Genomic DNA, 16,457 nt, shown 5'->3' with positions numbered 1-16,457 from the left:
TATTAATTTTGTTTGTCTCAATTGAATTGTTGAAAAACCGATTCAGCAAAAAGGTTTATAAAACAGAAATTAAAAACGTTATTTTGTATGAGCTTAGTAATATTCATATTCTTTATGTTTTTGATGAAGAATTTCTCTTGATAAATGAGTTTAAAAAATTCCATTACATATGGAATCAATAAATGAATTTTTGCTCAACTTTTTGACTATCTCTAGCCGATACGTGCCATCAGCTGACTGTCTCTATTTATTTTCACCATGATATTTGGTGAAATTCTTGTGACTTTCCCTTACTGAATAGCAAAATCGTCTCAAGTCACTAATTTATAATCCCAATTTCACTGACTTGAGATGAGATTCGCTTACAGAATTCGGGCATTATTGTCATATTCCCAGTCAGCTATGTGACTATTAAAATTCTATCGAAACGGATTTTCGCAAATAAGTTACTATGAACTCTCCACCTTTCCAATTTTGTCAAGAAAAACATAGTTGTTTTGTGCTGTTAACCTGATTATAGTAAAATTGTAGGAAACGAGGTGCCCAATGAGCTAACAAGAGGAGATTCGTCTTTAATAAAGGGTGATTTTTTAGCTATTATCTTTTTAAACAGTTCACTGTCAAACATCTTCAGTTTGGTCTATAATTTAACCATGAATCGTCTTACAAACGAACAACGCTTGCAAATCATTGGATTTTATTATAAAAATGCGTGTTCTGTTAAGAAAGTTTAAGATCCATTTTTTTATCGAAAAATTGTGTGCACGAAAATAAGCAGAATTGTCGATTTTGGAGTGAAGATCAGCCAGAAGAATTGCAAGAGCTACCAATGTATCCAGAAAAGGTCACAGTTTGGTGCGGTTTATGGGCTGGAGGTATCATTGGACCGTACTTCTTCAAAGATGCTGCGGATCGTAACGTATCTGTGAATGGTGAGCGGTTTCATGCATTTTTTTGAATTTTACGTGTATTTTTTTGAAAAACTTTCCTATAGCTCTTAAAAAATCACCCTTTATATGTATGCATGTATAGTTTGAGAATTAGAGTTTTTCCCATTTCTGCTGTTTAATTTCTAACTCAAACGTTCATATACACACAAAGAAACATACTCACATTTGTAGATGCTAAATATGCGTGTGTGTGTGATCGTATTTCGCATTTTGAGTAACTTTAAACGCTCTTCAGATTTCTTGGAAAAAAAAAGTTTCCAATTTTTATTTTCAATTCCAACAAATATGAATGTATTCATCTCGGTTTAGATACTATATTTTAACATAACTGTCTTAACTTCATAATTTTCTTCTTTATAATATTTTACTGAAAAAGCTCTCTATTTTTAATGGTACAACGGGTGCTCGTTAACACTTTATTACCAAATCGAGTACATTTTCCGTTACTTCAGTTGACTCTTCCCGTACTGATTGTACATTTCATTTTCTTTCCCCAAACGTGTGAAAATCATTAAGGAAATTATTGGCCATAAATTCTTTTCTTAGCACTTGAAAATATTTTACCTTTAGTTGCTGTGGGAGCTTTTTTATAATAGTAATATCTCTTTTTAGGCGGCCGCAGTAGCCGAATGGGTTGGTGCGTGATTACCATTCGGAATTCACAGAGAGAACGTTGGTTCGAATCTCGGTGAAACACCAAAATTAAGAAAAGCATTTTTCTAATAGCGGTCGCCCCTCGACAGGCAATGGCAAACCTCCGAGTGTATTTCTGCCATGAAAAAGCTCCTCATAAAAATATCTGCCGTTCGGAGTCGGCTTGAAACTGTAGGTCCCTCCATTTGTGGAACAACATCAAGACGCACACCACAAATAGGAGGAGGAACTCGGCCAAACACCCAAAAAGGGTGTACGCGCCAATTATATATATATATATATAATATCTCTTTTGTTTCTACATTGATTGTACAATGTAAAAATATTTCACTAGCTTCTGCTGACAAAAGATACCAATCAAAAAAATCAAAAAATATTTATTTAAAAAATATTCAACCTTGGGCTCACCTTAAAGTGTGCAACGTGCGTTGTATTAGCAAAAAGTCTGCTTTCACAAATTGGTGGTGTATGGCCTAGAAACTGGAATAATTTGATTAGTTTATTTTTATGTTATACAAATAACAAAATATAATTAATTATACAAGGGGGCTCAAAATTAATAGGAAGATTTATAATTCTTTCAATTTAAATTTCGTTCAATTTAAAATTCGACTCTTATGAACTGGACAGCTGCAGTATAAAAACAGACAATCAATGGTGCCAAAATAAAGATTTTCATCATTCAAAATAATTTTTTTTTTATTTAATGATTTATTTTTTTTATTTATTGTTATTAGATGCTTCATAGATTCTGTAAACTGTAAATGACCAACTCTGTGTTTAATCAGTTACGAAATTTTGACAATCAACTGACAGGTTTCTTATTTATAGGTACATCTGTACAATGATGCTAGACCTGCTAAAGCTCATAGGCGTTGAAGCTTGAGTAGTGAAAGTAGTTAAACAAAATAAAAAAAATTCCTATATGGAGTTCAGGTGAATGTTCTTTTTTACTCTCCCAAACAGGTCAATCGGCTACTGGAAGCAATAAGCAATGACGGGAGCTTATTTGATATGGTTAAAACACCTAATTGCAATACATTACCCAAACGAACGGATATGCAAAAATAAAGAAATGCCAATAAGAAACAGCCAAAACAAATCACGGTGTGTCAGTGGATAACTGACAAATACTCGAACTACAACTAATGAACAATTGACTCGTGCACAATGTTGAATCACAAAATTTCGAAAGTGTAGAATTTTTTTTTATAAATGTGTTAAAAAAATAAGAGTTAAACAATTTGCATGCCAGCAGCGCTCAGTAGCGAACTCTTCTCCAGTTCGATGTATGGATATATGATCGAGCTTGTGTCTATAGGTGTTCGTGCCAAAAATACTACACCCGGCAGGAAAATAAACTTCGTTCCAAAATTGTTGTAATTTTATTAAATACGAGACTAAGCACAATCGATCTTGATGTTCTTCCACAAATGGAGGGTCCTACAGTTTTAAGCCGACTCCGAACGGCAGATATTTTTAAGAGGAGCTTTTTCATGGCAAAAATACACCTGAGAAACACTGCACGCATTAGGAAGACGCACAGTTTCTTCAATTCCAAGTCTATGAGAATATATACCAGCTCCAACACCACAAACCATTTTTGAACCATCTACTGTTGAGGTTTTTTACTTACTCCATTCCTGCTGAAATGAAAAGAGAGTAGCAAAATGCATGTTGAATGTTACAGTCAGGACGATGTAGAAAGTCGTCACCGAGGTTAACTGAGTCTGTCCCAATAAAAGACTGGCATGACCATACGTTTTTTCCTTCTAGCGACGCGATTCATTTAACTTAAATGCACTCACTCTGATTGCACCGATCATTATTGCATAGGCTGATCTTTGTACAAACTACCCATCCATACGATAAAATTGGTCGTATAACCGCCTTATACAACCATAATGTATACTTAGATTGAGACTTCATCTTCTTCCTAGCATACGCTTTAGAGAAAGTTCTAAATTTATAAAATTTTTGATTCAATCCCAAATTCCGTAATTATGTATATATTATATATAATTATTAATCACAATTATGTATGTACATAATTTCACATTTAGTTACTTGAAAATCGATTAGCTATTCCAAATTTTCCCTACAGGGGCGTACATCTGTGTCCCACTTGAATCTCTTACACAGCGGCCATCAACTGATCATTAGCGCTGCTTACCAAAGCTAAAATTGACCACAAGAATTCCTTCAAACCTCGCTGCAAGCAATGTGGGCGCATGAATCATTGCCTTTTAAAGCGGTGCGACATTCAATACGAAAGCTTTTGTTCATACATGCGCAGAATTGTAAAAGCCTTAATTGTGTTTGTTATTATTGTTATTTTTGTTTATTTATTTGGCCCATTTTTGCGTAAATAGCTTTGGTGCCTTCTTATATCTTGGGTAAAAGTGACCAAAACTTGGGTAGTTGAAAACATATGACTCTTTCTATATGTGCGTATGTTCATCGTTATGAATTATCTAAAACCGGTTCCTATTTTTCACTTTGGTATGTAAGTTGGTATTTCCTATTTTCGGTTCTACAGCTTTCTGCATTTTGCCGTTTTGCATTTCTTCCGTATTTCTACTGCGCGCACTTGAGCACAGGGTATTATAATTTTATTTACATAACAGCATAAAGTAATCGAAAAAGATATAGAGATGCACGAGTACTTATATACCAAAATGCTCGAAATGATGAGAAGAGTTTATGTAGACAGTCCGTCCGTCCATCCATCTATTCGAGCGCACGATAACTTGACCAGATATTTTTATATTTCAATGCTACTTTTTATCCAAGGTAAGTTGGTATTCAATTCCATTTGTGGAACTACATCAAGACGCACACCACAAATAGGAGGAGGAACTCGGCCAAACACCCAAAAACAGAAATATAATGCGAGGGGCAGATGTAAACGTGTTACTCCCAATTTCATTTAAGTTACTCCCCATTTATTAAGATCTTTAGATTTTTATATATACACTAGGTTGTTCAATTAGTTGTACGGTTTGATAAGAGAAATACAATTCTATGGCTTTACTATTCAGTATAGTCTCCCAGAACATCAATACACTTGTTCCATCGAGATTCCAATTTACAAATTCCATTTTTGAAGTGAGAATCTGAAAGGGCTACAAAATATGCTTGCACAGCTTTTATGACATTTTGATGAAAAACGGTTTCCATCTTCCAGCATCCCATCTTTCTACTGCACCAATTGATGGCGAAAACACTGGTGACCTTATACACTTTCGTTCACAAATTTCCTTTGGCTTTAAACCTTCCAAAAACAAAAATTCAATCACTGTACGCCACTTGATTCTTTCCATCGTAGAAAATACTGTGACACGGCGATACTAAATGGCTTGTAAACAAATTCAATCAACAAATTGTACCAACATAACAAAAAAATGTAGGCTAGTAGCACCGCCCTCTATGTATTATCGAACGTAAAGCGTATTGAACAACCTGGTAGTATGGTATGTTGGTTGTATCGCTGAGTTTATGGGGACCTACAGTTTTATACCGCCTCCGAATGGCGTATGGTTTTTAAGAGAACTTTTATCATGGCAGAAATAGGTCCGAAGGTTCACCTGTGAATGGGCGACCACTGTGAGAAAAAAAGTAGCAAGCCCAAATTAAGTGCAACCAAAATGTTCGCGGGCATATAAGGTTCGGTTCGGGCCGCATTTAGTACTTCCTTACTATTTTTTGTGTTTGCTTGTTTTAGTTATTAGTTGATTCCATTACTTTGCTCGAATTGCATACCTGTGTCTGCTTAACCATTCAGTAGGCGCTTCAAATGCCGGTAATAGGTCTGCGCGAAAGCCACATACAAGCCAAAGAGGTTCGCGGTGGAAGTGAAGAGTGAGTTGTTGTAAATCGAAATCTCAATTGAGCACAACGCGTTCTGCTTTTAACAACTTCTTACTGATGGGCGTGCTTTCTTGCACAGTTAACGTGGTTCGTCGAGCAAGTCTATTTACGTACATATCTTAACGTGCAAATTTATATAACTTTCTAAATGTCGCAGAGAGAATTAAAAACACTGATTGCGAATTATTTTTACTATTTTGTTTGCCTTGTGAGCCGGTTAATGGCTGAAAGAGATTGTTAATCTGCCAGCTGTAGAGTAAATTTTCCCCTTGTCACATACGCATTTCGAATGTCAAAGGGACGAGGAAAATATGATGAAAAAGTGTTGTGAACACGGGGCCTATCGCTAACTTCTGGCAAACTCTGGCTACGAATGAACTTCCTGGAAATGTTAAACCAAAGATAATTGGCAACAACTTATGAACTCAAAAAGACATACCTGTCATTAAAATCGATCAGCAAATTTCACTTTGAAAATTCTCTCTTTCATCCTGCGATCGGAATTGTCGTGGGGCATATGCCAGTATAACGAATATGATGTCAACTGACTCTAGCCGTAGCCGCCATGACGACAGATAAATTAAAAGTGTCGAACACTTATTTTGTTACTGCCCTCTAACTTAACCATTACTGCATTACTTTGGTTGTGTGGTGAATCTAAGCTTAGCGGACATTAATGAATTTTAAAGCAACCCGGTATTCTAACGAAAATTTCACATATTTTCACGATTTTTTTGCCATTAAACATTAAAAAAGGGATATTTAATTTTTTCGTTTTTATTACTACATCTACTGAGCATACAAAATTTGTATTTTATTTTAAAAACAATATTTATTATTATAAAACCACTGAAGATGACCCTCTTGAATAATCGGCCCCGGACGACGTGGGTGATTTCGAGACCTCTACTAATCTGAAACACAAAATTGTTAAGTGCTGATTCTTAATCAGAAAGCGTGCAGTAATGGCCGGAACTAGAACAAATCGAAAATATTAAAAATTGACAAAGTGGCAAAAGTGACAATTAAAATTATGATTCTAGTTCCGACGATAGCCATTGATGTTGTGAACAACATATTTTATTTTCAAGTGATACGGCTGAACATATTTTTTTTTCATCCCCGCCGTGCCGAAAAAAGTCGAGATAAATGAGTTTAAACTTTTACCCATGAGGAGCGCACAGGTCTCTACCTATTTAATGGGTTGTAGAAGCTAAAATTGATTTTTTGAAATTTCTAAAAAACTTCCTCTTAAGCTGTTTAGGTCTCTGAACTGGAATGTCTGTTTTGATGTTGTTCTGTTCTACACAGTTATATCGTCCCCTTAGTATAACAATGGCCTATGTGCTCATAGGCTATTATTTTTTTATTCTAGTTCCACAAAGTGGGTCAAAACGTCAGTCAAAAAATAATAAATATTTACAGACATAACGAGATTTGAGTGAGAGCTACTTTCGACAAAAAGTTTGAAATTCGTTTTCTCAAAACATCAAAAAATTTATAGGCTATTTTAATACTAAGGGGACGATATAATATATAGCATCTCGGATTAGTTTTTAGAGAAACTTTTTCATGCAACAAATGCAGCCGGAGGTATGCCAGTGCCTGCTGAGTGGCCACCGCTTTTTACCTTTGTAAGTGTTCAACCCTGCAGGTCACATATAAACATTTTAGACCACTCATTATTATTATTACATTATTGGCACGTGCACAGAAATATTTTCAAAAAATTCTTCCATAGTGACCGTCAAAAATATATAAGTAAAGTATATGAAATACGAGTATATTACACTCCCAATAATAGCTAAAGGCTAAAAGGGCTAGGCTACTAAAAACTTCAATATTATACACCCAAGAAATGATCAAACTTAAGCATTCCCCGGTATGCGAGTGCTGCCGACAAATTCATAAATTATAAAACTAACAAAATATAATTTTTATAAAAAGCCCTTTTCCAAAATAAGAAACAGTTTAGCAATATGGCCACACGCGCTTGTAACCTCGCGTTGCTAAGGTAAACAAATATAAACCAAAACAAAGTGAAAATAATTGTATGGCCAAAAGAGATTAGAGAAAACTGCAATGGGCTGTGTATCAAAACGAAAGTACTTACAAACGTAAAAATATATATTCACTTCACTTTAAAATATGTCTGTCAACTCCAAATGGCTACAGGTCATCGTGGACGAAGATGAGCCACGACCGCGTCTAAACACCGTCACCAGCTGCATGACGTTGTGCGATATCAAATGCGACAATTACGTGCGACTCATTGCGGCAGACATCTCATTAGAGAATGAACCGACGGCGACCTTGAAAATTTTTCGTGGCACTACGCTGCACACGGAATTGAAGCTCAACGGCGTACCAGCTGCCATACAAAGTTTCTACAGCGACGAGTCGGAGCCCAAAACGCCAAGTAGGTTGATTGCTTTCAGCTGTGGAAATTCAAATTAAAAAAAATCATTCATTATATGTATATACCTATATTTTTTTTTTGTATCATATGTATGAATGTAATAGTCGTTGCAGTGGCCATTGCAGAGTCAGTTCTATTCTTTCGGAGTTTGAAACCTTATTTCAAGTATACAGTGCCGGGGTTAGAGGCCGAGGAGTTGGAACAAGATCTCTGGCGTAAATTGCCAACGGTACGCGTGGAACAGCAGCCAGCATTAGTTGAAAGCTTAAAATCCATTGAACGTCCGAAGATGTCGAGAAAGTCTCAGAAGCTCATACAACTGCCAATCGAGGAACAAAATGTGATAGAAATACATACAGATTTTTTATTTAAACTTATTTAACTCCGTTACTAATATAATTTTAGGACTTCATTTTGAAGTATGCAGATGCAACGGTAATGCGTCATGCGAACATAGTTGCCCTCAGTTGCCTACAACGCATCTCCAGCGATGCGAATCCACCCTCACATTTGGTTATAGCCACCGATAATGGTGATGTATTGGTGTTGGAACCACAAAGTTTCGGTTTGATCTACCAAGCGAAGACCTGCGCATATGAAACCGTACCATCCATGATGGCTGTGCATGGCACTTTCGAGACTGACTTTTGCATAGTGATTGCCACACGCTATGGTGGTGTATATTTGCTTCGGAAGTCGACTAGGGAAGGACAGGAAATATTCAAAATTTCCCATCCATTCACCGGTTTAATGCTTTTACCGGTCGATCAAACGATCACATTATGCGCCATGGATTGTCGCCTTGTTTGCTATTCGAAGAAAGGCAAGCAATTGTATGTGAACAAACTTTCAGCACTGCCGATTTGTATGATCCCCATCAGTCTACCCCATTTGGGACTAACACTTTGTTGTGTAGCGCTCGAGGGCGGTTTAGTGCAATTATACTTGCAACGCTATTTGGTTAATGAATTCCATATGGTATCCACAATCGGTGCGATGTGTTTCGGACGTACCGGCCTTGAAGATTATGTGCTAAATATGATTAGTGTTGAGGGTGAAATATTCGTAAAAATTTTGAAAAGGACTGCGGGTTTCGATCCGAATGAGCTGCTCGCACTTAAGGAGAACATCGATAAGAAACAGGTGGTTGAAACGATTTTGGAAAAGTCTAAGAAAAGTTCAATATTTGTGGAACAGGCGGCCAGGGAAAAACAAAACGCCAAGGGTGAGTGAAACTATGACATGTTTGTATTGGGTTGGGGAAAAAGTAATGCCGTATTTTGTCAATTGAGCGCGACATTTAAACATATTTTGCGTTGTACTTATTGCATCGGATCACACTAAACGGCGATTTGAAGACGACAATCTGTACTACAAGTGTCTCTTTGATAGTGTTGTGATCGTACGTTTCTGGCTTAAGTTATAGCGCGTCAAAAATGGAGTCCACCAAGCAAGAAATTCGTCATATTTTATGTTTTTACTTCCTTAGAGGTAAAAATGCAACGAAGGCGGCGGCAAAAATTTGTGAAGTTTATGGGCCTGATAATGTAACGATTCGCACAGCACAGCATTGGTTCGATCGATTTCGTTCTGGTGTAGTAGATGTGCACCCCGTACTGGTAGGTCAATAGTCGTAGAGACTAATAAAATCGTTGAAATTATCCAAAGAGACCGGCATGTGAGCATTCGCTCGATTAGTCAGGAACTAGGTGTAGACCACAAAACCGTTTGGAACCATTTGCGGAAGATTGGATTCTAAAAAAAGCTGGATGGGTGCCACACGTGTTGACGCAAAAAAATCTCTTGGACCGAATCAACGCTTGCGATTCTCTGCTAAAACGGAACGAACTTGACCCATTTTTGAAGCGGATGATGACTGGCGATGAAAAGTGGATCACGTACGACAACGCCAAGCGATAAAGATCGTGGTCGAGAAACGGCGAGCCCGGATTGACCGCCAGGAAGGTTTTGCTGTGTGTTTGGTGGGATTGGAAGGGAATTATCCACTATGAGCTGCTCAACTATGACCAGACCCTTAATTCGGTCCTCTACTGTGAGCAACTTGACCGTTTGAAGCAGGCGATTGACCAGAAGCGGCCAGAATTGGTCAATAGGAATGGTGTTGCGTTCCACCAGGACAACGCTCGTCCTCACACATCTTTGATGGCCCGCCAGAAGCTACGGGAGCTCGGATGGGATGTCCTATCGCACCCGACATATAGTTCAGACCTGGCACTAAGTGACTATCATCTCTTCCGGTCCATGCAAAACACCCTTGGTGATACCAAGTTGGCTTTAAAAGAGGCTTGCGAAAACTGGTTGTCTGAGTTTTTTGTATATACGGAGGGGGGGTTTTATAAAGGGGGGATAATGAAGTTGCCTTCTAAATGGCAACAAGTTTGCGAACAAAACGGGGCATATTTGTCTTGAATCGGATATTTCTAAGTACGTTAAATAAAGCGTCAAATTTCGATCACAAATACGACATTTCTTTTTCCCCAACCCATTATATTTAGTATATTTATTGATGTATTATTATTATTATTATATATAAGAAAAGTAGAGGAGATCCACTACTTTACATTGAAATGGAGCACTAGTGTAAACACCTTCGGCTCTACTGATGTATTAACAAAGTGGCGTAATATAAAATTATAAAGAATACTACAGTACTCATATTTATTGAGCGCAACATAAACACCTTTCAATATATCTACATGTTTAAGTACATATACAGTGGCGAACAGAACTGGCTAAATGTTTGGCACATTCACGCATTTTTGTTTGCTGTAGCCAGTTTTCAAATGAATGCCATCAAATTTTCAGGTTAAATTCATTATTGAATTATTTAAAATTTACAAAATGTTTAAAAATAAAAAAGATATTACAAAAATAACAAAAAATTCTATTAAGCCAATTTTGCACGTTTTCAAATTCATCAGTAGCGCTGTTGTTAAAATGTAAGGTTTCTTAACTCGCGATAAGCAAAAAAACAAGCTAAAAAATTTAATTGAGGCGGCACCAAACTATCCCTCCTATTTAAATTAAAAGGATTGTTATTATATTAATTATTATTAATCGAAATTTTGATTTTTTTTAATTCGATAGATTGATAAAAAGGTTGAATGTGAAAATAATTTTATTGACTTAAAATGTTCGCTCATCAAGGGAAATAGCACAACGCTTCGAAATTTACCATCAAACTGTACTTAATCCCGTATTTAAAGGGTGTTTTTTTTAGAGGTTAGGTTTTCAAGTTGGCACTACTTTTTTCGTAGATGGTCTTTTTGACAGCTGTCACTTGATTTATGCTCAGTTTGGTTTGCCATTTCATAATGAATAGACTTACACCTGAACAACGTTTGCAAATCGTGCAAATTTATTACGAAAATAATGGTTCGATTCGCGCGACGCATCGAAGAAAATTTTGTTCTGCGATGAAGCTCACTTTTGGTTGAATGGGTATGTCAATAAGCAAAATTGTCGCATTTGGAGTGAGCATAATCCACAAGCCATTGCTGAGACGCCGTTACATCCTTAAAAAGTCACTGTTTGGTGTGCTCTATGGGCAGAGGGAATCATTGGTCCATATTTCTTTAAAAATGAAGCCGGCCATAATGTTACAGTCAATGGAGAGCGCTATAGAGCCATGATTAATGACTTTTTCATGCCTGAATTGGACGATGTTGATGTGGACGTTCTTTGGTTCCAACAAGACAGCGCTACATGCCATACAGCCAATGCAACAATCGATTTATTGAAGGAAACTTTTGGTGAGCGCATTATCTCGCGCCGTGGACCTGTGGCCTCCAAGATCGTGCGATATAACACCGCTGGACTATTTCTTGTGGGGCTATGTGAAGTCGCTTGTCTACGCAGATAAGCCCGAGACGATTGACGTCTTGGAAGAGAATATTCGGCGCGTTATTGCTGACATACGGCCCCAATTGCTGCAAAAAGTGGTCGAAAATTGGGCCTCTCGGCTGGAATTTATTCGAGCCAGCCGCGGCGGCCACTTGCCCGAAATCATTTTTAAAACATAATGGCAAACCCTTATCTTTATAATAAAGCTAAATTCTTGGCCATAACATTAAATTATATACGTTTTATTTCATCTTGAAAACCTAACCTCTAAAAAAAACACCCTTTACTTTCGGACAGAGATGCGCGAGAAAAGGAGTGATTATTGACCCTTCAAGTGGTAAAAAACCCGTTAGTATATGGACAGCACGCAAAGCGCTGAAAAAAACCGGTTAGAGGCCACCATCAATCCACAAAAGCCAGCATTATCTAACAGAAGCGTGAAAACGAGGTTGAGATTCTGCAAAAAGTACAAACAGTGGAGTGCTGACATCTGGAAAATAGTGATCTGATCTGATGAGACCCCTATTAACCAGTTTTCATGAAAAGTAGCAAAAGCATTAAGTAAAACAAACGATGTGGCATGGCGGTGGTGTGAGGCTGCTTCACGTGGTTGGTACGAATATTCGGATAAAAGAAGACTGATTAAATACGGTTTACAGACCTGTTTTGGCGGATTTTGTTGACCTATGCGCATATCCAACAGAATTGGTTATATATCAGTAAGATGGGGACCCGACACATGCCGCGAAAATTGTTTAAGAGTAGATAAAAAATCAGAACTTCCAGCTTTTAGAATGGCCAGTATGGAGTCATAATTTAAGCTCGATTGATCGAATAGGCTTTTCCAAAGAAACGGCTAGCATTATACGAAATGGCCCCAAAGAGCATCGACGAACTATGGTCAAGAGGAATATATACCAGCTCCAACACCACAATTCATTTTACTTCCATCTGTATAGACTGAAGTGTCGAACTTGTTAAGTGAGAATCCCTTACTCCATTCTGTAGAATGTTACCGTCGAGATGATATAATCAGCCCGCTTCGTGTGAATTACTTTAGCTCAGTTATAAACAAATTTAAGATAAATTTGCTGACAGATTTGAGCAATTCAAAACGAACAAAACCTGTTTAGCATTCACAGTAAATCCTCTCAACACAAATAGTAACGAAACCCACATTGAGCCGTTTGGAATTGATATTGAAACTGTAGAAAATCTCGATTTAAAAAATAAAGCTTTGCGGAGTGGAAAATTTACAAAGTTGAAAAGCAAATTGGAAGAGTGGAAGGTCCAGAAATGTATATACATAACGCAATAAAACTGTACAGCTGTAAAAAAACTGCCGCGAATTGAGGCACTTATATTCGACGCATGTAATAGATTTTCAGATTGCTACAGTGAGCTAAAGAAGTTGGCCTTTGGAGTGCTGACTATCTTCGCATCGACATATTCGTGCGAGGAAGCGTTCTCATGCATGAATATAATTAAAAGTAAAGTAAGAAGCCAACTAACAATTGAAAATTTAAAGTCATGTTTGAAACTTAAAACAACAAAGTATGAGCCAAATGTAACCAAACTTTCTAAAACCATGCGAAGCCATCGCTCCCGTTGAGTTTGCTTGATCAATTGTTGGTTATTGAAGTACAATTTAGTGTTTTGGGAAAATGTTTTATTCTTTTAATTGTTGTGGAAAGCGCTACTTATATATGAACAAAAAATAGATTAGTTTTTTATCAATATATTCTAAAATCGGTGCTCGATTACCCATTATCAGGGAGCCTCGGAGCTCTGACTAGCGCAACTTGGAAAATATTAAAATAATAGGCATATTTTACCTTTCTTATAAGGCAAAATTCATTGGAAAACATTGCACAATGTTTTGTGTAGCATTTCTATAAATCTATTGTCTATTGCCCATCCTACACAAAATTCATTTATTTAAATACACCAGAATTTCACTTGTTTTGAGTAAAACGTAATGTTAATGCATGTTTTTTTTTTCTTTTTTACTAACAGCGACCTATGGCGCCTTTCAAGCTGAGCTATGGCGCTTACGTTATGTAGCCGCCCGCGCCACCGCCGATGCGATTAACTCCTCTGAGAGCACTATTTCTGGAGATATTATGCATGCACCTGTCAAGCTATCGGCAGAGGTGTGTGGTGTGGGTCCCGAGTTTCGACTATACCTAACAATACAGAATATGTCAAGCTACAAGATGGCCTCTAACCTAACCGTGCTTTTACACGCTGATCGACGTCACTACACCATAGCCAAAACAATTGCCAAGGTGAGTGCTGGCGGATATCCTATTCCAACTGCTACTACTTTTTTGTATGAAATGTTATTCTGTTCTCTATCTCTCTCCCACAGCTGCCTAGCATATTGCCCGGAGTGCCATTGAAAATCGATTTTGAGGTCGTGGCAGTCTTGGAACCGAACGATAAACTACCACCACACACACTTACGCCTGACAACTCACAAATACGCGTAATGTTATTGAAAGCACGCCAAACAAAGCCGCTGATCGCCGCAGTAATCGCCATGCCTCAATCGGAAGTGAACATTTGAATGCGATATTAAGGCATGTTTATGTGTGTGCGTGTTTTATAGAAGCAATAAAAGGTAGTTGTGCCTAAAAGTATGTTAGTAAAATGCAAAGCAAGGAGATAAGTTTACCTTCACTTCTTCTTGTCTTCATTATGCAGTGTTTTATTTAAAAAACACTCCCTATAAGCAATTCAGCAACCAACTATAAAAATAAGGAACATTTCTATTTAATTTGTATGACCTAACTACTTTAAGCAAACAATTTAATTCACAATTTCCCGAAAATCAAAGGGCGCCTATTCTGCGCAGCTAATTGATTGAAAATATGTGAATTTTCTTATCTCTGTTTAAAAAGTATATAATTGTTGTGTGTGTGTTTTTTTTCTATTTGCAGATTTCTTTTACACGTTTCTCATCCGTGCTCAGTCTCGTGCGTGTAGTAAAAAGAGATTAAAGTTTAAAATTAGGCAACGATTTTGTAACATATATTAATAACGCATACTAACAAATGTATGTACTTGTATAACCTATTTAACTAGTAGTGGTGTTATAGTAAACTGCAATAAAATCAACTTATAGCTGACTAGAATCATCATCATCAATTTCTTTCGCCCCGAATGGAAGGTTTCCATGGCACAAGGTCCTTCGCAATGACTTTGATTTCCTTAAATTACTTAGCGGATGCACTTATCCCCTTTTCCAGCGACTTCTTAGGGGATCTAAGCCGACCTTGCCCTCTCCGACTTTGTGGGTTCCATTCTAACGCCTGTCTATAAACTTCAATTGGGCCCCTTCGTTGGGTATGCGCGGTCCTTTTCAACTTTCTAAGTTTTATCTCAGACTGGTCCCAAAGATTTGCATTAGAGATTGTTCTGCTTCTGTTCTGTTCCAGATGCGTTGATGAAAACTTGCAGTTTAATGGTGAGGAAGTACGTCATCAACCATGTTTCGCAACCATACAGAAGAAGCGATTTGACGCTGAAATCAAAAATGAGCAATAGTAATAATGGAAATCGTTGAGGAATTTCAGACTTTGTTAAGTTTCGGTTGCCTAGTTTGGTGGGTAGATCTTCAGAAGGGCTACAACACCACTAAACTAAAGAGAGTGCAGAGAACTGCATGTGTGGGCATCCCTGGTGCATATAGCACATGTCCCACTGCTGCCCTCAACGCCATTCTGCACTTACTTTCCGTGGATCTTCAAGTTAAATCCATTGCTGCTCAGAGGGCTATTAGGTTGAAGGGGATTGGCCTCTGGAGGTAACTTCCTGTAGGACATAGTAGCATCTTGAAGCAGATTTCACCTTCCTTCTCCATACTTCGTACTGATCTATCCATCCGCAAACTGGGTTTTGAGGGTTGTGCTAGGGATACCTTTCCGAGCAGGTTTTCACTGACGGATCCACGATGGAATCTGGAGTGGAAGCGGAGGTTTTCTCTAAGTCAGCCAATATTTCAGTATACTTTAAACTGCCGCAAACGAGCAGGGTTTTTCAAGCAGAGGTCTTCACGATCCTGCAAGCATTCTTAGGGATCGATGTTGGGAGGGAGACATTAATATTTTTTCTGATAATCAAGCTGCGATCAAGGCACTGTCGTTGCCGTTTTGCAGCTCTCTTCTGGTAAACTCCTGTAAGGAGGTACGTTCAGGAAACATTTCCCTTATCTGGGTTCCTGGGCACAGGAATATAGAGGGAAATGAAATTGCCGATGAGCTTGCCAGGGAGGGGTGGACAGAAACGATTTCAGTTGTCCCCTTCTCAGACATCGGAGTCCACTTGACCGTTGTTAAAGGGAAACTGCACAATTTCTTTCTAAAAAAAGTGGAAGACAGATGGAGATCTGTCTCATTGTGTGCTATTTCAAAAACACTATGGCTTCAGCACGATAGAAACAGAACCTTAAGGTGATAGGAATTCCCCGCCATTCAATTTCCAAAGTCATTGCGGTGTTCACTAGTCACTGGGTGATCGGTACTCAAACGAAGAAACTTAAAATTCCGTACAACCCCTATTGCAGAAGCTGTGAGAATTCTGTAGAGAAAGAGACTGTTGAATACTTTCTCTGAAAATGTCCGAATCTGGCGGCTAGGCGCTTGAGATTCCTTAGCGAGCCCTTTGGGGATGGTTTGAGGAAATTCTCCAGCCTAGAT

The 16,457-nt window shown here is 37.8% G+C and overlaps 1 protein-coding gene across 3 annotated transcripts; it reads left to right on the top strand.

The window, feature by feature from the left end:
• The first annotated feature begins 7,551 nt into the window (after window positions 1-7,551).
• Window positions 7,552-14,804, top strand: LOC129241233 (Bardet-Biedl syndrome 1 protein). 3 transcript variants are annotated; one of them, XR_008582128.1, is made up of 6 exons: window positions 7,552-7,893; window positions 7,998-8,233; window positions 8,299-9,118; window positions 13,774-14,045; window positions 14,129-14,380; window positions 14,700-14,804. XR_008582128.1 is itself a non-coding variant. In XM_054877459.1 (6 exons), the coding sequence occupies exons 1-5, from the start codon at window positions 7,623-7,625 to the stop codon at window positions 14,324-14,326; spliced, it is 1,797 nt and encodes a 598-aa protein (XP_054733434.1). In that variant the 5' UTR covers window positions 7,552-7,622; the 3' UTR covers window positions 14,327-14,339; window positions 14,700-14,804. The 3 variants fall into 3 exon arrangements, 2 of the variants coding, with proteins under 2 accessions (XP_054733434.1, XP_054733433.1); XM_054877459.1 differs by having other exon boundaries at window positions 14,129-14,339; XM_054877458.1 differs by lacking the exon at window positions 14,700-14,804 and having other exon boundaries at window positions 14,129-14,415.
• Window positions 14,805-16,457: the final 1,653 nt, after the last annotated feature.

Source organism: Anastrepha obliqua, chromosome 3 (assembly GCF_027943255.1).
Source record: "Anastrepha obliqua isolate idAnaObli1 chromosome 3, idAnaObli1_1.0, whole genome shotgun sequence".
NCBI lineage: Eukaryota > Metazoa > Arthropoda > Insecta > Diptera > Tephritidae > Anastrepha > Anastrepha obliqua.
The sequence above is the reverse complement of the archived record's forward strand: the minus strand, read 5'-3'. Positions and strand labels throughout refer to the sequence as shown.

Coding starts and splice junctions, on each gene's coding strand:
- LOC129241233 (XM_054877459.1), top strand. CDS start 7,623: ATGTCTGTCAACTCCAAATGGCTACAGGTCATCGTGGACGAAGATGAG. Junction 7,894..7,997: donor GTCGGAGCCCAAAACGCCAA/GTAGGTTGATTG, acceptor TGAATGTAATAG/TCGTTGCAGTGGCCATTGCA. Junction 14,046..14,128: donor TAGCCAAAACAATTGCCAAG/GTGAGTGCTGGC, acceptor TCTCTCCCACAG/CTGCCTAGCATATTGCCCGG.